The sequence below is a fragment of the Papilio xuthus genome, unplaced genomic scaffold, assembly GCF_000836235.2.
Source record: "Papilio xuthus unplaced genomic scaffold, Pxut_1.1 DF824655.1, whole genome shotgun sequence".
In the NCBI taxonomy this organism is placed as follows: domain Eukaryota; kingdom Metazoa; phylum Arthropoda; class Insecta; order Lepidoptera; family Papilionidae; genus Papilio; species Papilio xuthus.
Genome location: NW_013533994.1, coordinates 1,584,689 through 1,610,429, shown reverse-complemented (window position 1 = coordinate 1,610,429; position 25,741 = coordinate 1,584,689). Strand labels below are relative to the sequence as shown.

The 25,741-nt window shown below is 32.5% G+C and overlaps 4 protein-coding genes and 1 long non-coding RNA gene across 6 annotated transcripts; 3 read left to right on the top strand and 2 right to left on the bottom strand.

The window, feature by feature from the left end:
• Window positions 1-1,203: 1,203 nt before the first annotated feature.
• On the bottom strand, window positions 1,204-17,230 carry LOC106127442 (uncharacterized). The gene is made up of 37 exons (XM_013325519.1): window positions 17,029-17,230; window positions 16,302-16,526; window positions 14,262-16,102; window positions 13,766-13,972; window positions 13,490-13,624; window positions 13,233-13,418; window positions 12,982-13,137; window positions 12,407-12,550; window positions 11,795-12,004; window positions 11,488-11,631; window positions 11,208-11,411; window positions 10,763-10,906; window positions 10,373-10,570; window positions 10,092-10,235; window positions 9,721-9,894; window positions 9,411-9,554; window positions 8,796-8,960; window positions 8,198-8,341; window positions 7,716-7,919; window positions 7,139-7,285; window positions 6,665-6,904; window positions 5,930-6,089; window positions 5,748-5,860; window positions 5,382-5,528; window positions 5,124-5,311; window positions 4,959-5,001; window positions 4,474-4,681; window positions 4,312-4,387; window positions 4,012-4,190; window positions 3,734-3,926; window positions 3,446-3,643; window positions 3,264-3,363; window positions 2,999-3,155; window positions 2,725-2,919; window positions 2,460-2,623; window positions 2,168-2,317; window positions 1,204-2,019 (listed from the first exon to the last, which is right to left on the bottom strand). The coding sequence occupies exons 2-37, from the start codon at window positions 16,462-16,464 to the stop codon at window positions 1,861-1,863; spliced, it is 7,524 nt and encodes a 2,507-aa protein (XP_013180973.1). The 5' UTR covers window positions 16,465-16,526; window positions 17,029-17,230; the 3' UTR covers window positions 1,204-1,860.
• A 409-nt stretch (window positions 17,231-17,639) lies between these two features.
• ccdc25 (coiled-coil domain containing 25 protein) lies at window positions 17,640-18,965 on the top strand. Its single transcript, XM_013325628.1, has 4 exons — window positions 17,640-17,891; window positions 18,162-18,253; window positions 18,360-18,506; window positions 18,631-18,965. The coding sequence occupies exons 1-4, from the start codon at window positions 17,819-17,821 to the stop codon at window positions 18,940-18,942; spliced, it is 624 nt and encodes a 207-aa protein (XP_013181082.1). The 5' UTR covers window positions 17,640-17,818; the 3' UTR covers window positions 18,943-18,965.
• Window positions 18,966-19,098: 133 nt separating this feature from the next.
• Tgt (tRNA-guanine transglycosylase) lies at window positions 19,099-21,330 on the bottom strand. Of its 2 annotated transcripts, XM_013325595.1 has the most exons (7): window positions 21,245-21,330; window positions 21,030-21,158; window positions 20,655-20,952; window positions 20,318-20,561; window positions 19,908-20,076; window positions 19,642-19,836; window positions 19,099-19,252 (listed from the first exon to the last, which is right to left on the bottom strand). In XM_013325595.1, the coding sequence occupies exons 2-7, from the start codon at window positions 21,144-21,146 to the stop codon at window positions 19,100-19,102; spliced, it is 1,176 nt and encodes a 391-aa protein (XP_013181049.1). In that variant the 5' UTR covers window positions 21,147-21,158; window positions 21,245-21,330; the 3' UTR covers window position 19,099. The 2 variants fall into 2 exon arrangements, with proteins under 2 accessions (XP_013181049.1, XP_013181048.1); XM_013325594.1 differs by lacking the exon at window positions 21,245-21,330 and having other exon boundaries at window positions 21,030-21,220.
• Window positions 21,331-21,714: 384 nt separating this feature from the next.
• On the top strand, window positions 21,715-23,137 carry NC2beta (negative cofactor 2beta). The gene is made up of 3 exons (XM_013325609.1): window positions 21,715-22,150; window positions 22,362-22,525; window positions 22,805-23,137. The coding sequence occupies exons 1-3, from the start codon at window positions 21,910-21,912 to the stop codon at window positions 22,952-22,954; spliced, it is 555 nt and encodes a 184-aa protein (XP_013181063.1). The 5' UTR covers window positions 21,715-21,909; the 3' UTR covers window positions 22,955-23,137.
• Window positions 23,138-23,345: 208 nt separating this feature from the next.
• On the top strand, window positions 23,346-25,287 carry LOC106127525 (uncharacterized). The gene is made up of 3 exons (XR_001228407.1): window positions 23,346-24,249; window positions 24,366-24,871; window positions 24,947-25,287. It is a non-coding gene; the product is annotated as an uncharacterized LOC106127525 (long non-coding RNA).
• Window positions 25,288-25,741: the final 454 nt, after the last annotated feature.

Genomic DNA, 25,741 nt, shown 5'->3' with positions numbered 1-25,741 from the left:
ATACAACTTGTTCAACCGGTATATTATATTTTCAATTATTTAAAATGTTAAAAATAAAAAATTACATCTAAATTAACTTTAAAAAGTTTATTTGTGATTTTTGGTAAAAGTAAAAAAACGACAATAACATGAATCGTTCGTTTTTGAATTACATTAATATTAAATTGGAAATGTATCAAATTGTAGCATACATTACCTTGATTTATTATAAAAATCTTGGTTTAAAATTATGTTTGTTTACGATAAAAAGAATCTTATTGTTACGCTGTTTGGGTGACAATGGATGTTTCATATGACTATTTAGGTATATAAAATTAATTTTGCATGAATGTAGCAGATATTATGGTGCGTAAATTGTATGAAATTTAACATTTCATAAAATATAACATCGCAGTCATAAAAACAATAAAAATATAAATATAGCAACTTCTTACATCTACGTAATACATAATTTATCCGAGTACATAATGACTTTATAAAGTAGATCATTGTTAGAAGAGATTGTGATGTTTTTATTTTAAAATGTAAGCAACAATAATGAATGTGGAATATTGAAATCGTAGTTTTGAAGGGACAACTCAAGCGGTAACTTCAACATTTCAAAATATAATTTATTAAGATAAATAGCGAAGTATACAATGACGTAAAATAAATTATTTCGTTATTTAAACTTTTTTAACAGTAATTCATCATAACTTTTGTCACCCGCTACATTATTATTCATATAATTCATCACCTTTGATTTGTACAAAAATAAATATCTTAAAACATATATTTTTACAAGATATATACATTTTTTTTTATTTACACTGTGAATAAATAATAAGGACGATAACAAATTGCATTTGAGAAAACCTTACATGGCAAAGCCAATGCAAAAGTATAGTTTTTGTATATACATTAAGGTTGAAAATTGTAAAACGGATAATTAAAACTCGATGCTCTTATAAACATATACGCTAATATACAATTTCTTTCATTAACAAGTTATCTTTTAATTAAGAGTTCCTTAACAACTACTTTACAATAACATTATATAAATTTGACTAAATCTATTTCTGTTTGAATCAGTTTTTCTACGTTACAAAAGTCTCAAATCGGTCAATTATTAAAATGAGTTTAATATTCCTTTTTTGATTCAATACACAAAATATTTTACTTATTAGTTTAACACTAGCTGTTGCCCGCGACTCCATCCGCGCGGTATTAAAAATATATAGTAGCCGATTCTCATACTGAATATGCGTATAAAATTTCATAAAAATCGGTGAAGCCGTTTCAAAGGAGTATTTTAACTAAGAACACGAGAATTTAATACATAAGATGTAAATTGTTATTCTGTGGAATACAAGGAGCGTGTTACGCGGGTAGATTAATTAAGTACAAATGAAGCCGGAGCAATGGCGGATACTTGTTGCGATTAGCTAACGTTCAAACTCGTGTAGGAAACCGCTGCAGTGCAATGTTTCTTGTGTACAAACTTATCGTATGTATTTCATTGTATAACAATTTTCTCTTGTTAATTATGTTTATTAATTACTATTTGTTTAGACTACTTTATTATATGACAATTATTTGCAGGTAATGTAACGGAAACCTTGCACGATGATTTTTTTACCATAATAATATTTGTACACGTGACATTTGTATTTTATTCTTATGAATTTTAAAGGAGAATCAGCCTCTGTCACGTTAGAGGAAGATCGTTTCTAAGTCAGTCTTCTCATGAGTCCATCTGATGATGAGTAATTGATGTGTTTGTGGCCTTTATTTATGCGAAGTGAACGGAACAACTTAATTTGGTATTTTAAGATTATACACATTTTCGTGAGCAGATATTTATAGTTGAATATTGTTGTGTCACATAGTAACGATGAAGAGTAATCCGGAGTGCGTGGGGAGGGCGAGTTGCCTGTGTGCGGAGGGCGCGGTGCAGAAGGCGAGGGCGGGCACCTCGGCGAGCGGGAACCGCTCCGGGAACTGCGCCTTCGCCTCGCTCACCACCACCTGCTGGTCCGCCTGTTAACCACATCACATTAACTACACACGTAGCTTCTGTATCTCTCTTGTTAGTTGAGGACTTCTGTATAACTTAACATGTGCGTCGCGAAACTGATAGTAAATAGCTTAACAAAGCTTAGCTTATAAGAAATAACAGTATAATTACCTTGTTCATATGAATTTTGAGTTTTAGCTCTATCCCGTACTCTTTGACGGCGTCCTCATAGGTGAGCGGTTCCACCTTCATTGATAATTCGTCGTTTGTATGTTTACTTCTTTTCTTACCCAACGGTGCCATGCGTAATGTTCCCACCACCTATATGCGAACAAAAATCAATCAGCAGAAGCTTTTGACGGTCTATCTATTTAAAAACCCAAAATATTCGATTCTTGTTAGGAAAAATGTATATAATAAATTAGTTGATACTACATGTGTAAGATATATTGTATGTACTGACATCTCTGCGCGGGTCCCTGTAGGCGGGGTGCGTGCGCATGAGGCGCAGCGCGGGCGGCGTGAGCGCGGCCGCGGCGCCGCACCGCTCGCACGTCGCCAGCGCGCGCTGCCCGCCCAGCCGCCGCCCGCTGCCGTGCCACTCCAGCTCGTTTGTCATGTAATTTGCTAAACAAACATACAATTTTTTAACAACATTTCATTGATTCTCAAAAGAATAATATCCAGTATAAACAGAAACTGTAATTATTTATGTTTTTCTTCGTTACCAATAGCTTCGTCAGCGGTGACGAGGAGCGAGGGCCAATGTGGCGTGAAGAGCGCGGTGGAGGTGGCGAGCGGCGCGTGCAGGCGCGGCGCACCCGCCCGCAGCGCTGCGTGCACGCCCGTACACGACGCTCCGCCCCACGCACCCCACGCGCCACCCCCGCCCCCCGTGTCCCCGCTCGCGAACAGATCCACATCTGTAACACCATAATAAATATTGTACAAACTAATTATTACGATTATAATTTCAATGTGCTAATCATGAAATTGTCTTACCCGAAATACAAGTGTTATGCGGTCGATCGTCCTGGAATGGGTATATTACAGTGATGTTGTTCTCTACCGATTTCAAAAGTGGAGAATCACAGTTTAAATCGTAAAATGCCGTCGAGCCATCCGCATAACCAACCAAAATAACTGTATGACCTTTTTGCTGAAAAAACGAATTAAATCACATAAAAAACTATTACATAAGATTTTTTAATTATGTAACTGAATTTAATATAAATAATAACTTAAGAATAATAATATATAACCTTACCTTAGACCAACTAATAGCAGTCGCTTGGTATTTTCTCCTGTTTTCACTGCTACATAACCTAAGTTCAACTGATGGTTTTATTTTAATAATCTGTGGTTTCCTGAAATAAATATGTTTCCAAGTAAAAATTAAAAACCTTCATCGCTAAATTACACAAAACAAATGAAAGCAGCGCCACTCACTTAGCATTCTGATTGGGATATGGCACTGGCAGGATGTAGGCGGAACCATTGGAACAGGCCAGGGCTAGTAATCCCAACCTCGCCTCGGGCGCGTGCTCCGTGCTGCACGGCTGACAATCACGCGCGCCCGACGGGCACCAGTCCATCGCCCACACAGTGCCGTAATCAAGTGCGAGTCCCAGCACAAACTTGGGCACACTAAAAAAAATTAAAAATGTAACAAAATCCTTCCCATTGTAAGTTTAGGTAACGTTTTCTTTGACATAAGCGTAGTAGTCAAAGTGATACCTGTCGAAGTATCCGAAGTCCCAGAGCTGGAGGAGCGCCGGATGTTGGAGCAGGTGCGAGGCGGGCAAGCGCGGGGCGTCGGGCGCGCCGTGCCCCGCCACCGCGAGGTAGCTGCTCTCCGCCACCTCCCCGCCGCACCGCGCCGCCGCCCACGACACGCATCGTATGCTCCCGCCCACGAATATACCCAAAACTACACATACACAATTTCTTACATATATTACACATATGTTTTGTTCTTTGTAAATACTCTCTCATTTTTAAAGATATAACAGTACCTATGTCATTCTTGGCTTCGAAACGTTTGTATGTAGACCATTCTCCATTGCCAATTTTTACTTTACAAGATTCTTCTACAGTTGGCATATATTTTGGTAAATCTTTGGCACCCACTTCTTGGTATTCTCTTGGTTTCCAATCAGGAAATAATTCATCTAATGTATATTGCATATTGTAACTGAAAAATAGATATTACGGCATTAAAGAAATCATCGTTATGCAATAAAAATGAGAAAATAGCGCATCCAATAAGATATTTGATCAAGAACAACACATTCTAAAAAGTATTTTCTACTTACAAATCCAAGGCCGCTTGGGAGACGTAATTACTTGCACTATTTACTTTAAATGGTATATGATGTGATACTTTTGCAGCTGAAAGAAAATGCAATGAAAATTTTAATATCAATTATAATACGAACTAGATCAATCATTTAAAACTTTTCATAAACGATACTAACGAGTTTCAACTCGTTTCTTCTTGTCTACGGCTTGCTCCTCCTCTTCCCTAGAGACGTTGGAGTCGACGTCACTGTCGGTGTCCTCCGAGTGGTCGGAGGCGGAGGCGTCGGAGTCGCTCAGTTTGTCGCTGCTCGCCTCGCATCTGTGTCCCTCCAGCTCCTCCTCCACGTCAGTGCCGAAGCTGCACGACGGACATTTGTGTTTCAACTGAAATGTACATTAAGAATAAATGACACAGACATATTGTGAATACGTGATGTATTAATGAAATTAGAGAGTAAAAGTATTTTTACGTTACAAATGTTCCAAACACTATATAACGTGTAGTGAGCGACGGGCCGCGTCTGCGAAATAATACCAGTACCGCTCATCCTGATGAAGGGCCCCCGATGGGCTCGAAACTAGTCGGTGCCGCCACCGGACGAATATACGTGAGTGTTTAGCCGTGTTTATATACTATATAACAAATCAAATTATTACTTACTTTGCTCAAACTGCTTTTATAATCTTCAATTACTGTTTTTGCTCTGAAAATACATTAATCATATTTTAATATTGACTTTCTAATACAACAATTTTACAAAAATCCTTCCTTTAAAAAAATATTTTAAGAAGTTAATGGCAACACTAAATAATAATGAACACTTACTTCTCGGCAGCTCTCCGGCGACCTGATGTGTTTCCTTCTTCTGCCTTGGTCTGCGCCAATTCCAAAGCCCGGGATTTCTTTTCCTTGACATATTCCTGCTCTCTATGAAATGCTAAATGCTGATTCTTATATATGCACAAATATTTACTGTTGCAAATCTCACAGACTGATTTAAAATCTTCTATTTCCTGGAAAACATGTGCTATTACATATTTTATATCACAACAAAACATTTCTTTTCTTTTTTTTATGGTTTACCTCATCAGTTTTGCCGCATGTAAGTATATGTGCATAAAATCCTGCACACGACACGCGTGTTAATTTACAAATTTTGCAAATTAAATATTTTTGACTTTTCTTATACTCTTTTAGGTATTTTTCTACGGCATACGGGTTTTTTAAATCCTGTAAATAAAATTAAGAAACCATGAGACAATTGGAATGGTAAAAGATATATCAGTAAATTTACAAAAAAACCTGCTAATATAAAAATAAAAGTTTTTTTTGTTAGAGTGACCACCTCATAATCAAATATAATAATTGTAATTTTGCCTTTTAGAACATACTGAACGCATATATTATTCATCTTTGTACTACCAAATGGGTTGAGGTAATAAAACTTACGATAGGATCTGATCCAACAGTCCAGGCAATGTTATAATGTTTCTTCATAGCGTGATTCTTCCATCCTTCAACTGGTAACTTTTCTGAGCAAACTGCACATTCCACTAAAGTACCTTAAATTAAGTTGTGTTTAAAATGCGCCATGTTTAAATTCAAATTTTAAATATGAGTATAAAAATTACCTTCTCTAATATCACTCATCGCTACATTACAATTTCGTATATGATCCAAAAAGGATTTGACATATTTACGTTTTGTATCACAAGTTTTGCATGTAAGACCATTTTGTAATGTCGTCAATTCATACAGGTGAGCGTGAACTTGTTCTTCATCCTTCAAATCCTGTTCAATTATATATTATTTACTTTAAAATATCTTAATATTATTATAAATTATAATTGCGTCGGTGGCTCAGGGGTCAAGCACTTGACTTGCAATCTACAGGTCCTGGGTTCGAATCCCGCCATGTACCAATGTGTTTTTCGATTTCCGATTTACATATATACATTTATCCGAGGTTCTAACGGTGAAGGAAAATATTGTGATGCAACCTGCACGTATCTGAGAAGAAATTCAAAGATATGTATGAAGTCAACCAACCCGCACTGGACCAGCGTGGTTGACTATGGCCTAGTCACCCTTGATTTAGGGTAGGCTCCGAGCCCCTCGGTGGGGACGTATAGTGAAGTGATAATGATTAGAAATGCGAATGTTTAGATGAATTGATGGATAGATGGATGGATGGATATTTGTTCGAAGGTATCTCCATAATGGCTGAACGGATCTAGCTGTCTACGAATTATCTTCTTTTTGTAATACCGTGCGGACGGAGTCGCAGGCGACATCTAGTCTAAGATAATATCAATACATAATTAAAATGCATATAAAACTTCTTTCCATTATTTTTATGTACTTACTAGAGGCGTCTGTCCGTCTATCCAGGCTAAATAATTGTGTTCTTTCTGTATATGTTCGATCCAGTCTTGTCTTTTGACATCAATGTGACAAACTCCACATTTAGCAATACCCTCGTATACAAACTGGCTAGCGTTAGTGTTATTGAGGAATTTGTCAGTCACTTTAGTAGTATCATCAGAGTTGAATGATTCATCCGGTTCTTTCTTTATTTCTGGATCATTTGTATCTACAGGTAATGGCTAGAATAGTGATATATACACATATTTAATGCTCATTGAAATTGTATGGACACTGAATTTGAGACCTCATTTGGCCGGCTGATTTTTGCAATTTGCTTTACTATTTTGGTAGAACATTGGTCGAGCGTTTTTAACATTATTTATTAATGAAATCTCATTTTAATTAAATTATACGAATGAATCTCGAAACCTATTAATTACTATTATAACAAATTTGTAGTTTATAATACTTACGTTGTGAGAATTTCCACATCGTTTAACATGCACCAAATACGACTTAACGTATAAGCGCATGAGTCCACATTTATTACAGTACAGCCCACCCGCGTATTTGCTGACAGCGGTTAAATGTGCTCTGATTTGTTTCATATTTTTTGTATCCTGGAAATAGAAAAAAATAAACGAAATTCACGGAAAAATAGTATTGTAGGAAAGCAAAAAAAAATTTAATAGACACTTCTACCCACCCAGGGATTTTTCCCTCTAGATACTTCTAAGAATTAGAATTCGTGATATCGCGGTGTTTTTTTTTTCTTGACCCCTGAACATTTTTTTAGATATTTTATTTAAATATCACAATAAAGTAATTTTCAAATAAGACCAATAGTTTATATATAAACCGCCATTAAACTGTTAGGAAGAAAATCGTGCCGGTGTACTGGCGCAACACTAACTTTATTAAAATGTCGACGTCTATGTCCCCTCACTAATCATTCTGACATTTCACTTTGTAACGAAAACGCTCCGTTCCCGCCAAGGAATTCTAACTAATAATGTCTAAAAAACATAGATATAAATTATTTGTACTCACTAGAGGAGTTTTTCCTTTAACATGTGCTATGTAATTATGTTCCATACGTATGTGATGTACCCACTGGTTGCCGTACACCTCCTTCTCACAAACACCACATACCACGGTACCAGGGAACTCCAGTTGGAACTCTTTTTCTTCCTCCGTAGGTACGCTTGCTACTGAATCACGTCGGCTTTCCTCTACCGTCTCTGTAGAGAGTCTCTATAAGACAAAACAACTTGATCATCATCAACTTAAAGTAATACAAACATATTTATTAATTTATGAAGTTATTTAAATCACAGTCTTTCAGTTTAATAAGTTAATTTTTATTAAGAAAAGTTTAAACCGAACCTTTTTCTATATTTGTATTGAGTGTTGTGAAAGCGATTTTCCTTCACCGTCGATTAGTGGTTTTTATTAACTAACTTAAAGCCAAACTTTGCTTAACAAAGCAAATAAATTAATTCATAAGTTTATAACAAACTTCAGGAACTAACCTCATTACCATCGCAATTCTTTATGTGTTTCAAATATGATTTGACACCTTTACGGGTTTCGCCGCATTTATTACAAACAAGTTCTCTAACATATCGTCGTATATTATTCAGATGGGTTTGTATTTCTTGTTCATCGTCTAAGATCTGTAATCACATTAAAAATTGTTTCACATTCAATTTAATATTTTCTTTTACTACAGAAGGACTTACGAGTTATGCGAGACGGGCGACTATCGGCGACGAGTGGCTCAGTTTTTTTTTATATCAAGCGGTCACTTAAATTCGCAGAAAAACCGTAGTAACCGCAGCCCATAGACATCGCAATTGCAGATGCGTTGCCTACCGTTATTGGACGGAGGAGGGGACACACAGAAAAAGAATATTTCTTCTTCCTATGCGTCCCCACCTCTATGAAAACTACTTCCCCTTCACATCTTATAAAAATAAGAAAATTGATGGGAAGGGACAGAGGGATAAAATTAGGCCTCTGGCACCACACTCATCAGACGTAACGCGTAATAGCTTCTACTTTACATCCGTCTTATCTGTACCCATGTGGCTTATCTCTGAATATAGCATCATAAGTGTGTAGATTTACCAATGGCGGTGTTCCTTCTATAGTTGCCATATAGTCATGGTCTTTTTGAATGTGATTGATCCATTCCTCTCCCTCGACCTCCTGCTTGCAGACGCCGCAACGAACTCTGCCACTCGGTGCAAATGTTACTTCATTTTCCATCTCCACTGACCCATTGTCACTTTTCTATTAATAAAATATAAATATTAAATACAGTGTATATTTTATATAGGGCTATTTATTATTTATTAATTGGCAGAAAAAAAACAAGTAATATATATTTATAATACATATGAGATATTAAATATGTAATCATTATTTTTAACTCAACAGTGAAGTTAGTAACAATTTAAATTTTATAAAATTGTGTAAAACCATAGAAACATAACTTTTTAGAGAAACAATTATGAGTCATTTTATTACTGAAAATGGCTACTATGATAGAATATACAATATCGACAACGGGTTACGCTTTATTTCTTTCATGTAATTACAAAATAAAACCAAGCATTTTGCGCCATTATAAAGAGTGAATAAAAACAACATTATATGGAGTGAAGTAAAGCCTTATAATTTTAATTTGTAAATTATAATACTAAGTATTTTTATTTAAAATATATAAGCAAGTGGAGTTACCTCAGCGTCATCGCAGTACTGAACGTGCCTGAGGAAGGCTCCGACATGTCTGCGGCTCTCCCCGCAGTTGTTGCAAACAAGTTGCTCCACGTGCTTCCTCATCGCAATCAAATGTTTCCGAACTTTCTCTTCATCATTTACATCCTAAAATTATTGTTAGTACAGAAACACTTGTATATAGGACTATTATTACTATAATTTGAGGCAAACTACATAATTTAAAAACAATAAACTTAATGTCACGAGGAGCCTAAATATAAAAAGGATTCGTATAAATTTTAACATAAATTTGATATTATTTCATACGTACTAAGGGTGGTTTTCCTGCAATTCTTGCCAAATATTCGTGTTTGAGGCGAATGTGATTAATCCACTGGCTGCCCTCGACTTGCTGCAGACAGACGCCGCATTGGACAGGCTTAGTGTGGATAAATTCGTTCTCTTGCTCATCTGCATCCTCTTGAATACTCGATTCTGCTTCCTCCTGTAAACATAAGCATTTAGGTCTACAAATATCTTTGCGGCTCGGAACTTTGTACTAATTGCTATGCGGAACACAATTTTATCATTAACGGGACGTAAAGGGTCCAAAAAGCATATTTTTGTTCTGCTATATAAATACAAAAATTGTATGTGTATGTATATACCTATCTTTTAAATTCCAATGTTTTATGTACTAACCTTATTTTCATCGCATTTGCTAACATGTTTTAAATACGATCCTGCTAACTTCCGAGGTAGACCACATTTTCCACAGACCAACACTCCGATACGTCTTATAAGTAGTTTCAGATAGGTATTTATTAATTCTTTATCTTCCCTGTTCTGTGAATTAGAAAAACTAATCTTTAACAACAATTTACTCTAATATTTCGATCGGTTCGAAGAAAAGATTTACATTTCGAGAGACAATATGTAACTCTTTTCCTCGAGATAAATAGATTCGTGTACAGTGTACTTACAATAGGCGGCCTCCCCTCCACCCACGCTATATAATTGTGTTCCTTCTGTATGTGCTGCAGCCAGAGCTCCCCCTCCACTTCCACCCCACAAACACCACATTTAACTTGCCCAGAACTATTTGTGCAGTCATCCAAATATGTTGAATTTATATTATTTTTGATTATTTCAGAATCATTTAATTGATCGACCAAGGCAGCCTGGAAGATAACAAAAAAAGATTAATATTGAATCGTATTTGCGAAAGCTAAAAAATTTTAGCTTAATAGCTATTTTTCTATTATAATTGTAATTATAATAGAAAAATAGCAAAGTAAACTTCAAATTATAATGGAGTTCAGACTTAAAATGAACTAAATCCGTCTAAAAATGCTTTTAACAAAAGAGATTACCTTACTGCCGTCGCACTCTTTGACGTGCTGCATGAAGGCTTTGCCGTATTTACGATTCAGACCACATTTACCGCATATCAATACTCCAGTTTGTTTTGCCACATTATTTAAATACTGAGAAGTTTCCTCTTCTATTTGAAAACTCTAAAAATAATAACACAATATATTTATGTACTGGCAGACGCCCGCGACTCCCTCCACGCGGAATTAGAAAAAAACAAAATTAGTAGCTAATGTGTTCTTCCAGACTATGTTCTATATATATTTCAAATTTGATCGCGATCTGTTCAGCCGTTCTAGAGCTACCTTCAAACAAACATCCATCCATCTAAACATTCACATTTATAACATTAGTAAGATGTATGGTATTATTTAGGGATATAGTGGCTTGAATTACTCTTTTAAAAGACAATAACTTAACAACTTAAAAATATTGCGTACTCACAAGTGACTGTGCTCCCTCTATCCAAGCTATATAGTTATGTTCCTTTTGTATGTGTTGGAGCCACTGCTTGCCCTCCACCTCATCTAGACACACCCCACACTTGACAGTACCACTGTACTCCAATGTTATTTTGTCCCAAATAGATACATCTTTTGAATTATCCAACTCTGATTCAACATTATTAGTTGATTCATTCATTGTATTCTGAAAACATGAAATTTATTATTAAGCTAGCTTTCGCCGACAATTCTATTGGTTTTAAGTTTATTCAATTCCTTACCGTAGTACCATTACATTCTTTTATATGCTCCAAGAATTTTTTAACCATTTTCCGCTTCGTTCCACATTTAGCGCAAGAAAGGTATTTAGTGATTAATCGGATTCTATACAAATGTTTACGGACCATTTCAACATTTTCTAAATCCTGAAAAATTAAAAAAAAAACATCTCAAATTGGTACATAAGTTCTTCAAAAGTAAGAAAAACTAGTTATTGTTATTTTTCGAAGGATATATTAAGACTATTGGTTTGGAAATACCGCCGAGGACAGACCGTTATATGTATTTTCATATAATTTAGGCACTTACTAGAGGTGGAACTCCTCGTATTTTGGCTAAGTAATTATGTTCTTTATGTATGTGATCCAACCATTCTGTGCCGGCAACTTCCTGGGAACAAACCCCACATTCCACAGAACCGTTAAAAGAAAGTGATGTGTCAGCGCCTTCGTTTTGTGTCCGGTTTACATCATCGTTTGATTGATTGCTAACCACTGAATCGTTATGCGAATTATTTACCTGAAACACACAAAACCATAATTACCCTATTTTTATTCCACAACCGTGCATCAAATCATCTTTCTTCTCTGTCGTTATTCCTTTTTAATAAAATGTTATTTAAAATTATTATTTATAACTAAAGGTTGACCGTGACTTCATCAGTGTAAAATAAAAAAAAATAGTAGCTTATTTATCGCGCTAAAATCAGCCCAGCAGTTTTGGAGTTTACTCAGAACAAATACAGAGTAGCTGACAGATACAGAAAAAATAAAAAAAAATGGTTTTTCAGTATAATTAACGCAGGTAGATCAACATCACGTTCGCAACAAAAGAATTTTTTTCTTGGATATGACATACAAACACTCCAATTTTATTACGTAGATAGATAGATAGATAGAAAATGAATTTAATTACACTCACCGTATCTCCATTGCATGTTTTAATATGTTTCATATAACTTTTAGGATAATGATAGACAAAGCCACATTTACCGCACACAAGTGATCCAATATTCTTTAAAATTTGTCGTAAATAATTATAGATTTTTCTCCCATCGTCTAGATTCTGGAAATGTTCATTACAAATTATTAAAAAAACCATCACATCTGCCATTGTAGGCACTTTCAATTTGGTGTCTATTAAACTCTTTTTTAACCGCGAGATGGCGTTGTTTCTAATCATTAATAATAGGCAATTTCAAACGCAATTTAAAATCTTTTTTTATATCAAAAACATTTGGAAAATTTCTCGTCATGTTAATAATCAATTATTGATGAATAACTGAAATAAATATTGAGAAGCGGTGAGTTTCTCGTTCTGTATAAAATCGAAAGTAAGATGAAATTTCTTTCTTATGTACAGTATTAAAATGTTAGAAGTGTATTTTTTAATCCTATTATTAATGAAAAATTAAAAAAAATCTCTTCTAATCAGAATATTTGTAAATGCTAAAATTTTAAACACAATTGGAATTTTCATATCTATAACATACTTACCAATTTTGGGTCTCCTTCCTTCCAAGCAAAATAATTATGTTCTTTTTGATTATGATCACTCCAATCGATGGAATTCATTTCCATTTTACAAACTGCGCATTTTACTAGCTCCAATTTTACATCTTCTTCGTCCACGGGTTCTGTTTTTATAATATTCTATAAATTAAATTTTATTTTATATTACATACTATTTACAATACAAATAATGATAAGTAGGATATTGTTAAAAAAGGTAAATAAAGGGTAATAACCTCAATTGGATGAGGTGATATTTCAATCTGTGCCTTACTGCCAACATGCCTTATGGTCATATGTTCTGTCCAATGGGCGATGGGAACATTTTCGCGACATATCTCGCACTTAATAGTGTCATTATTTTCAATATTTATATCATCAGAAAAATTACTATCACTTATATTTACATTTGTAAATATTTTCTGTAACAAAATATCTCATTACACTTCTGAAAATATATATTTAAGATTATAAATATAAAATTAATAATTACCGTTATACATATTTTCAAATGTGCTAAAAATTTTTTCGAATCTCTCTCTTTGTGATTACAAAAAGTACAACACAGGTTATTCCGTTTTTTTAAGGTTGTGGACAATTTTTGAATCAATTTTTTATCATCGAGATCCTGGAAAAATTCTTTTATTAAAACAATACATATAAAATGTTTGTAATATCAAGTTTTTCATATCAAGAAGTTTCAAAAATTTTACTTAGAAGTTGGAAGTAAATGAATAATGCATTCTGTAGTATTGGAATTTTCACTTACTATCATATTAGAGCCTTGTTTCCAAGCTATATGACAATGTATATCAGACAAATGGCTATCCCAATCGATTTCCGCTATTTCTTTGCAGCAAACCGCGCATTTAACGTATGAGATAAATTTTTTAGCATTTGGCGCATTATGATAATTCACGTCAGTACCTTGTGGAAATATTCCTTCCTCTTCTTGGTTAAATGTTCTTTTTCGTTTCTAAAAAAAGTCAATTCCAAGTCAAATAATATTTTTTGTTATAGTTCTTTTCAAATATCTTGGAGGCCCAAAGACATCCGACATGTTATGAGCTGCCAAGATATCGGAAAACTACCTTATGAATAACAAAAAACAAGCATATGTAAAGAAAACTAAAAATTGAAAATTGAGAAGGCCTTGAAAGGTCTTCAATCCAGAAAGGATGTGGCCTCCTTTAGGCTAGTGAACAAAAAGTATCAGGGTTTTAAAATTCCTTCAAAGGGATAATATGAACATTTTGGATACCTACTTGTCCTAATAATTTGTTTCCAGCAAAAATGTTTACCACCTTCACCTCAGGAGTTGAAAAGGGATTGAAATCATGAAATTTGATATCATCTGTACTATCAAAGTTAGAAATATTCATACTCTCATCAAATATATTTACACATGTTTCACTTAATAATGATTTTTCATTTTCACTGAATTGTTCAGATACATCACTTTCTGAAATTGAAAAATCTGTGTAACAAATATTACTCAAATCATTGAGTTGGCCATCATTGTTTTCATAATTATCATTAGTTTCAAATAATATATCTTCATTGCTAGCATCTCCACTGAAATTTTCACATATTGTTGGCTTCATGTTTACTGTATTTTTGGGCAAAAAATGTACATGACCACACTCGTTTTCATCATCATCAAACTGCAATTTACCAAAATCATTACAAGTGCACATTTGTTTTGTAACACAGGTAACATTGGTACTATTCAAATTGGTGCATACATCTGTACTGTCATAGGTTTTTGCAATCATTTCACTAACTAATATCACATCATGTGTTTTATTCTTAAATCTACTTTTAGTCTTTCCATTTTTATATGTTCTTAAAGTTATCTTCTCTGTTTGCAATCTAATATGTTCAATTATTCCACCAGGTTTTTCAACACCTTGTATACATAACTTAGATTTAGTTGTTAAATGGTCTGGTGATAAATTTACTTTTTCTAGTAAACATTGATTTAAATAAAAAGGTTTTTCTGTCACACTGTTATGCCTACTTTCATCCATGGATTGTTTATCACTAGCTGAAATATTAGACTCGTCAAAATTTTCTGTAATGTTATTATTTTTTTCTGTATAAATTTCAACATCTTTATCAACCTCCTTTAATTTAATTTGATGTGAGTCAGTTAATGTGTTGCTAACAGATATAGGAGAGACCAAACTGGTAGAAGGAGTTGGAGTCTCATCACTTATGTCCATATCAACAGTTTTATTTTCATTTGGAAGATTTGATTCTTCACTTAAATTATGCATTTCATCATCAATGACACAATAAACTTCAATTTCTTCTGTGGCTTCTTTATCATTAAGGTTTGCATTTTTTATATCAGAGGAAACAAGGTCCTTATCTGATGTTAAACCATCAACAGCATCAACATCAGAATAGTTGTTAAAATTGTTTGTATTCATATCATTCTCTTCTGAATGCATGGTACAAGATGATTCATTTGTTTCTAATATTTTATTACTTCTAAATTCAGGCTCCAATGAAATTGAATTTTCACTTGTAGCACTTGTTATAAAGCTTGATGAACTTTTAAGAACTTTTCCTATAGGTGTATTAATTTTTAATGGAATTAAAGCATTTTTGGGTGTGGGGTTAACTTTGAACTTCTTAAGTGTTTCAGCACTTCCATGATTCAAAACTTCCTGTGATATAATATTAATTTTACTTTTCTTATCATTACTAGAATTTACATGACTAGAATTTTGGCTAAGTGAATTACATTCACCAATTTCTACATTTCTAGTATTATTATTAAATACATTAGGCTTTTTTTGGTATTTTTTATCTGAATTGCTTTCAACACTGGATTGTATTTCAATGTCAGTATTTCCATCTATTTCTGTTCCATTTCGGTTTATGTTGATGTTAATATTGTTTTGTTTAATGTTAGATGGGTATGCAACATTATTTTCATTGATATGTTCTTCCTTCTGCTGTGGAATGTTAATAGAAGATAAAATTGGAACGCTTAATTTAACAGATTTTTCACATATATGTCCAGATACTTCTTCATCCACATTATCTAACTCTTCAGATTTTTCTCCACTTTGCAATTCACTGGGTTCAACATTACCTGGAATTATTTGACAAAAAGTTAAGAAAGCCTTTAGGGCCCAAAAATTTATTATAAAACATTAATAAAATTAAATGTACCCAGAAGAAGCTAAATAAAAACTCTAATATAAAAAATGGAAATTTTATTTTATTAAAATTTCTTTAAAAAAAAATTTAAACTAACCAAAATTAAGTTATGAAATTGTAAAAAGGGTTACCTTTGACTATAGCATAATCAGATGTATTTGGAATGTTTCCTAAATTAATACCTAACTCTTGTAACAGATTAGGTGGCAGAACAAGTACTTCTTGTTCATTTTTTTCTAAAGAATTTTCATAGGCTTTGGACGGCTTAATATTTTTAACTGAATTGTTATCCATCATCATATAATTTGTTTTATACATGCACTATGAAGACACATCCTAATGTTTATAACAGGACACTGAAAACATTGACAACAATCAAAAAAGCAAAAAAAAATCATATCAACCAAGGATTTGAACCAAGACCTTTTGAAGCTGTGCAAAATATAAGTGACATGAAACAGAGCCAGATAGTCATTCAGCTAACAGTTGAATAAACTGTATTATTGGAAAAACAAATAAATAATTTATAAAAAAAAAATACAACAAAAATAATCAAAAATGCAGATTGAATACAGATGTAGAACATCAAATTTACGTCACCATTGTAATTGTATCTTTAAAAATAAAATAGATCCAAAAATGCTTGAAAAATAAATAGAACAATAAAAAAAAATATAAGACGACACTGGAATCGAACCATAGTCGCTTAAATCGAGCTAACACGTGGTAGGACAACTACTATGCAATCTATTCCAAACATGCTGAAATAAAAACTTATTGACATATTATGTTTGTCGAGTTTGATATTTCAGTACAATTATTTGCTAACACTATAATTCAAACCATGAATGCACTTACATGTTATTTGTATTTGTAGATCAATTTTTCGTATTGAAAAACCAAAATCGTTATTAATCTTATTACTAGTCACAGTGATGTATTATGTGAATGTTTGTAGAGATTTTGAAATGCTAATAACACTATTTGCGTGAATTACCCAGGCAAAAAATTATTTTTTGTAAAATATTGCATTATTACAACATTCATAGGTTAGATTTTTTTTTAACTACCAACTGAACCAAATAGACTACTACTATAGATACAACTACCAATATAGAATAAAAGTAGGAATTTCATAGAGTGTGTCAGAGTGTACATCGATTGTGTGGTGTGCATAGAATCAATGCCTTCGCAATGGCTTCAAAATTATAAGTATCAATATATCTACAAATACACCGTAATAAGAGAATAAAACAGTTTTAATTAACCTACCTAAAACAGCAAGATTTTTGGCAGAATGTATGTTCAGTTAGCAGTTTTTCATTTATTTCAAAAAAAAATGACGACTGACGTTTAATGTCAAAACCCTATCCCTACCAAGTGATATGACGAGGATACAACAACTGTCATAAATATTCAAAATAATTATTTTTACTCTTTTTCTTAAAATTAACAAAGGCTTTTATTTATATCTATCACCTAAATTCATCAAAATGTTTTATCCCGAAATATGTTAGATGTGATTTTGAAAATATCTTTTATTATCTGAATAAAGTTGTACAATAGAAACTTTCCAGCTTTTATAACCTGAATATATCTAACCCTTACAATTTACAGTCAGTTGCACGATTAAAAATACGAATTAACCATGGTTTTCTACTTTACTAGTAATGTAGTTTCTCCATCAGTGACATTATTCATGGGTGCTGATAAGCATGAAAGTAAGTGTTTCCAATTTCAGTGATTTGATGTTGCTCCTCACATGCTATTTACCAATAGCAGGGTGGTCATAAAATGTATACCAATTGTATACTTTTGTCTTGAATATCCCTGGGAAATATGTAAAAGTTGCAGCATTTTATCTGTTTATCAGTGAATCAAGTGAAATCCTAAATTGTTCACAGCAATTTGACAAATTCAGACAATTTTTTGACACTTGAAATATAATGGTTTAATGTCAGAATAAACCACATTAACAAAAAATATTTCAGATGAAGACTTGATTAAGTGGGGTTGGCCTGAAGATGTCTGGTTTCATGTGGATAAAGTATCATCAGCCCATGTTTATCTACGTTTAGCACCGGTGAGTAAAATAACTCTGAATTTTATAAAAATGTTTATTCCTATACTACATAGAAACCTTGTGGCTGAATTATTCAAAATCAATATTAAAATTAAAAAAATTTCAGGGTCAAACTATAGATGACATCCCAAATTCTGTTTTGGATGATGCATGTCAATTAGTAAAGGCCAATTCAATAATGGGTAACAAAATGAACGACATAGATATAGTATATACTATGTGGTCAAACCTTAAAAAAACACCAAGCATGGAGGTAAGTGTTGAATTCTTATATTATAGACTTAATCGGTAAAATGTGATACTTTATTGAATAATAGGAAACATTATTAAAGAATATATTAAGAGATTAAAATAAACAAATTCTTTTTTGTTTACAGGTGGGTCAAGTAGCATTTCATAGAGATAAAGACGTAAGAAAAGTAAAAGTTGCTAAAAGATCTAATGAAATTGTAAATAGACTACAAAAGACAAAGAAAGAAGCATTTCCTGATTTAAGACAAGAAAGAGAAAATAGAGACAGGTCTGAGAGAGAGGATAAAAAGAAATTGCTAAGAGAAAAGAAGGAAAAGGAAAAAGAAGAAGAAAAACGCAAAAAAGAAGAGCAAGAATTAAGAAGTTATGCAACCCTTATGAGAACTGAAAATATGTCTACTAACTACGATGGTAATGACTCAGATGAGTTTATGTAAAGTTAATTGATATTTATTAAATTATATAAATCTTTAAAAACATTTGTGTGTGGTTATGTGCCCTCTCCTACAAGATCACCTTGATTACCCTGTATAATAATTTATGAGTTTATTTGTTAGTATAACACCTTTTTATATGAAATAATGAAAAAAAAATTTAATCCAATATATTTATTCCAACAGATTGCAAAGAATTTATAATCCAATTGGGATAATTTAAATCAGGATAAACCTCTTTCATAAATGTTTTCACAAACTGAACAAATGTTCCATTAATAATATTTTGCCGCATTGTTCTCATCAATCGCATCTGAAAAATATTTTTAATGTTTACGTAAACATGTATATGCCATATTTGACAATCAAACATAATATTATAAATTTGAAAGTTTTAATGTATGATGGTTGTTTATTAGAAGGTTTCTCCAAAATATCTGCATAGTTCTCAATAGAATTTGGTATGGATGTAGTACACAGTCTGGAAAAACCCATGTATATGGTTTCCTTGGGCCCATTTGAACACATATCTACTTGATAAATCCACAATAATTTATCACATCTTATTGAAATTTGGCACAGATATACAAAATAGACTCATATAATACATGAGACTTGTCACCCTTTTTTTAATTCCGGGCAGACGAAGTCCCGGGCCAAAGCTAGCACTAATAAAATTGATACAAATTTTTATCATATTACCTGGTATGCAATATTATGTACTGAAATCAAATGGCATGCCACCGTTTCAACTGAAACTATGCAATGTAAGTATGCTCTTGTATAATTCTTACAAGTTGAACAAGTACAATCCTTATCAATTGGGTTGAGGTCAGTTAAATACTTCTTATGTCTCAAATTAAGTTGACCCTTGTTGACTAGAGCACATCCAAATCTCTGTAATTTTACAAATGGATAAAAATTATACTGAAGACTATGTCAAATTAATTTTCTAACTGATTACTTACAGCAGTTCTAGTTGGAAAAACACAGTCAAACATGTCAACACCAAGAGCAACACATACAACCAAATCAATAGCCAAGCCTACCCCCATTAAATAGCGGGGTCTATTTCTATCCAAAACCTCAGTTCCCAAACTGACCATTGGCCAAAAATCATCTTTTGCTTCACCGCCACTGTAAAAAAGTAAGGGACATATCTTATATTTCATGTTGTAAATATTGGAAAGCCTTGCCAATTGCAAATAGCATATTCAATATTTATTACATCTTGTCAAGAAAAATGGGGTCGTATTTCCTAGATATGTGCTAACATATTTTTAGGGCTAATAAATTCATAAATTACATTGATGTGTAATAAGGCCTCCCAAATTAGCTTTTAAAATTCTTAATTTTTCATAAAATAATAAAATCATACCTCAGTCCTCCTATTGCAAAACCATTAACATTTTTAGTCATGTGATCTTCTGCACTTTTACGTCTTAACTCGCTATTTAACAGGCCTTGGACAATTGGAAATATACTTTGTTCTTCAGGCCTTTTATGTGCTTTTAGACATCTATCGAGCCATCTACTTGTTCTCTCTGTGGCCTCTTTTATACGGTCATAATCTTGGAATGTCGTTTGAACCACATCATCCAGTTGCATTATAATATCAGCACCTATTGGCAAACATTAAGGAAAAAACCTTTCTTATATTTTGGTTGTGTTTAAAGTATGAATAAAATTACAATTGTGTGTAGTACAGAATTTACCTATACAATTTTGAATCTCAATTGATTTTTCCGGAGTTAACATTATTTCCGATCCATCATATGGAGATTTAAACTTAACACCCTCTTCTGTGATTTCTGCTAATTTTAATAATGAAACCATTTGAAAACCTCCAGAATCAGTTAAAAGAGACTTATTCCAACCCATGAATTTGTGAAGGCCGCCAGCCTTTTCAAGAACCTGAGTACCAGGGCGGTTACCTAAATGATATGTGTTACCTAAAATAATTTCGCAATCTAAAGCCAACAACTGATCAGGTAACAATCCCTTCATAGTGCCCTGAAACAATTTGATAGTTAAAATTTACAAGTAAATTACGACTCTAATATGTATACTTTGAAGAAAGTATTATAAACCTGGGTTCCAACTGGCATAAATACTGGTGTTCGGACATCACAGTGCGGTAATTTCATTAAACCGGCGCGAGCTTTTGTCATCCCACATTCAGCTTGCACGGTAAAGGTTAAAGCCATTTTGTATTAATACTAAAAAAAATAATTCATTTATAAAACCATCTGTGACAGATTTTTACTTTTATTCCCTATGAACAATAATAAACATCAAACCTAACCTATAAAAAAAACAACTCGGCCACTATAGCTGTCAATGACAGCCTTGTTCATACTATTCCAGTACAGTAACGCAGCAATGTAGTAGCCAGTAGCCTGGAACTAACAATGTCATCTTGACAGCGTCATATTTGGACAACGGCAGCTGCATGTTTAATGATGATAAGGTATACAATATCACGAGTGATGTTTAATTTGCTAATATTTTGAGATGCATCATGCATTTTACAACGAAAACTCGGGTCATTAGTAGCAAATCTTGCAATCGCCAGAAGTTAGGAAATGATGTAGAAATATAGTGGGCTATTAACCATTTTATAGTACATTTTATCGTATTAGATATCATTATTACATCTATTTACATTTAATATTTATTTTTTACATTTTATATACTCTTTGCAATACGTTCGAATCTAAGACCAAAAGAGTGACAGCATGTCAGTTTTCTCAATGTTTTTTTTTCAATGTCAAACTATAAATTGTAAAACAATTATTGTAATTGACGTTGGAGCTGAAACAAAGAATTATTTAATATTTATACTTGATCCCAGAACCAAAGAGACGAATGTAAATTTATTATTTAACTTCCGCAATTATAGGTAACAAAAGAACATCAAAATAAATTTGATAAACGAAAACATCCCATAGCCTATAGTAAATCACGAAAATGGGCAGTCCAGAACGAGAATTATGTCCACCGCCTTCTGAGGAAGATGAGCTGACGCTTCCTAGAGCGAGCATTAATAAAATGATAAAAGAACTAGTGCCGTCCGTTCGGATTGCTTTTGAATCGAGGGAGTTAATTTTGAACTGCTGCACAGAGTTTATTCATCTCATTAGTTCAGAAGCAAATGAAGTCTGTAATCAAAGTAATAAGAAAACAATTAATGCAGAACATGTACTTACAGGTATTAAGTAAAGTTAATTTATATATTTAGTGGAGCATACTAAGGTTACTCACACAATTAATAGAATGTTGAATGATGTGAAATAAGTTTTTGTCACTTACTAATAACACTGCAAAATATTATTCCTTGCTCATTGTTTTTTTAAATGCTGTTGTTTATAATTGGGCATCAAATGTTATAAATATCAATGTAGTTCTAAATTTTTTCACAGCTTTAGACAGATTAGGATTTAGTGACTATACTGAGGAAGCAGAAGCAGTTTTAAAGGATTGTAAAGCTGTAGCTGCTAAAAGAAGAAGACAAAGTACCCGCTTGGAAAATTTAGGAATACCTGAAGAAGAGCTATTAAGACAACAGCAAGAGCTGTTTGCAAAGGTAAGAATGAAATTGTATTATGACCTTTACAGCCAACAATTTGACGTCAAATGTATATGAAATAAAAAAAAATACCAATAAATATACAACAAACTTTTAAATTCACTGATGTAACTCTAGCTATTACTGAAAGATTGGTATGACCAGAGGAGCTTAAATAGAACTATTTTGCCTAACAGCTAATAAGCTAGGCTGTTGCTACATCTACTTTGCAATATATTTTCTTTAAAAAATGTGATTCTGATGAAAATCATAACAAGTATGTATTTATAACTGTAGGCTCGTGAGGAACAAGCAAAACAAGAACAACAGCAATGGTTGTTACTACAACAGCAAGGTCTGGTGGGCCCTGAAGGTGTGCCGCAGCCCTATGTGCCTCCTCCTGTAGCTATTAAACCTGAAGATGATGAAGATGATGATTATTCATAAGGATATTGTTCAGGCAAAAGGCAAAATATTTTAAACAATAATATAAACCATATTTACAATGCCATTTTATTTCTGATTTATTTCAATATTTTTGAAAACGTGTATTTCAAGTAAAGTTTAAGATGAAAATGTAACTTGAATAAAATAAATAATTGTTGTTGATACACTTCATAATTAAAATAACCCATACTTTTAAAGAGTTTGTAATATATCATATAGTACAATGTGTAGCTATTGTTTGTTAATTGAATGTAGCATGCTTATTTTTAATTATTAAATATAAATAATTCTTAGACTTAAGAGCAATTTAATTTGGTTTTGGTTTTAATTTAAACAAAGTCGAATTCCGTATAAATGATAAAAATAATTATTTTACCTTCCTTAGGCTGTTATTAAATTGTTTTTAACAAAATGTTCATGGAAATAATATAGAAAGTATTAGCCAGTAAATGTTTAATACAATTTCTCATTTCTATTAAATTCAATAATAGTCTTTATCTTTTATTTCATTCTAGTTATAGTATCTCCTTATCTTCAATCATTTCTTTAATCTCAATTTCTACCACAAATTTTTTGGTGTGGTTTCCAAAATAGTGTATGAAAAGACACATATTTTATTTGTCACATAAAACCTGTAATTAAATAGTTTTTTTTTTATAAAAGCATAATTATTAACATCATGCCTTTGCCCATGGTTGGACACAGGTCTTTCAAAATGCTTATGACTGTATGCAGTTTTCTACTCTTCGGTTTTTGTATGCTATTAACAATTTAAACCTTTTTATAGAATTGAAGTGAATGGAAATTTATAATATTTTTAATCTATGAACATAATTGACTTTTACTTGTCAATGCCTAGAAAATTGTAAACAATACTATTTATAAACAAAATATTGGCCTCAAAAGTATCAAAATGGTTATTTTACTGAAGAAATGAATAGTACTAATACTAACAAAAATTTAAAGAGATCTAAACATAAAACATTCTCAAGTTCAACTTTAAAAAATGTGTACCTATATTTATTCATTTTGATTTATCAATGTTTCACGTTTTTTCATACTTATACCCGCTACTTTATGAGCGCATTAAGCCTTTTAAGGCTCGAGCTTAAAAAGCGTTCCAATTTAATAGACAATGACATCAAATTTCCTGCCACACACAAAGTCCCGTAATGGTTATTTTGCGAACCCTTACTTTATTACTCCAAAAAGTACAGTTCGACATTGCTTAGTTAAACACTTGTTTTTAACACTTCGACCGCCGCCGAGTGCTATTATGGACGTTAACTTCCTCTGTCTGTATCAGTTAGCGATAAATCTTGAATTAAAAAAAATATATAAACCAGTTTATATATTTTATTTCAATGCAGTTTTAGTCAGGGCGTGGTATAATTGAAAATTATTTTTTTAGAAATCTGACTATAGTAAGAAGGGAAATGTTACAAAACCTTTGCCTCCATTATTAGCCAAGGATTCAGAATGGGTGGATATTTTGCAATCTTCAACAACAAAACCGACCTATAACGACAAATTGGAAGAAGAGGAGTTACCGCAACTGGTAATATAGTGTTTGAACTTTTTTAATACAAAATTTGTACCTTCACACCCAAGTGTAGGTATTCGTTTTAAAAAGTTTAAGTGATTTGGCTTGACATTTTTTGTCTCTAAATTGCATTAACCAGTTCTTAAATCTTTTCGATTATTTTTATTTTACAGGTAGATTGCAAAAATGGATTGGATAAAAAACCTCTTGCTATACTTTTCCCTAGCTTGCTAGAAAAAGACCCGCAAACTTTAAAGGGAGTTTTGAACAAAGCTATGTCTACTACCGAAGTTACTAAACATTTAGTAGATTTGGGTCAAAAAGCAAATTTTGCATTTATGAAAAAAACAAATCGACTTATTCCATATAATAAGGTGCGTTACATTCTAAAATCGTTAAATGATGCATTATGTAGAAAATAAAAAAAAAAAACAATATTCATTTCTCAGCAATGGTTGGAAAGCTTAGTAGAAGTATGTCAATCCAATCATTCAATTCAAACAGAGGATCTAAGCCCAGGTAAACATATTCAAGTTATTACATCATCAAGGTCGTCAACTGACCATAGGCTTCCTCTATCGCTTTCCACAATACCCGGTTCAGTATCCGCATCCAGAGCACTCCCTCAACCTTGAACATTTCTTGTTAATTGTTGTTAAAGATTTTTGACTTTAAAGCTGATTACTGAAGTGAGTCCGGTTAGTAAATATGTTGCACGGGCCAAGTTTTAATACCAAGTTATGAAGAAAATACAACTAGATTGTTTAAATTTGAAAAAGCCATACATATACTATAACTTTCATTTTTTTTCTATGTAACCATTAATTGAGAAAAGGTGATTTATTAATAAATAAATAACATTCTAATGTGTATAAATTATATTGAACAATAAAATAACTTACTATTCCAAAGTCTACAAATTTTACAATATTTAAAGTAACAGCCATATAAACTGCTTTATATATATATTAAATAGTAAATAAATAAATTTGATAATACCATAATTTAATTGGCTTTAAAGGATGCTTTCGCGAAAATTTTAAAAATTGTATTTGTAAGTTTAAATTGCTCACCCAGACAATCCATATTCCACAAAAGTCAATTGTTGACCGCAACCTTATTACTTTCGATTGTAAATCGTATTTTTTTACAAATTATCTCGTTTATTTTTAACTAGCTGTCGCCCACGGCTCTGTACGCGTTGAAATTAAAAATCTTATTAGTATTCTATGTGTTCTTCCAGA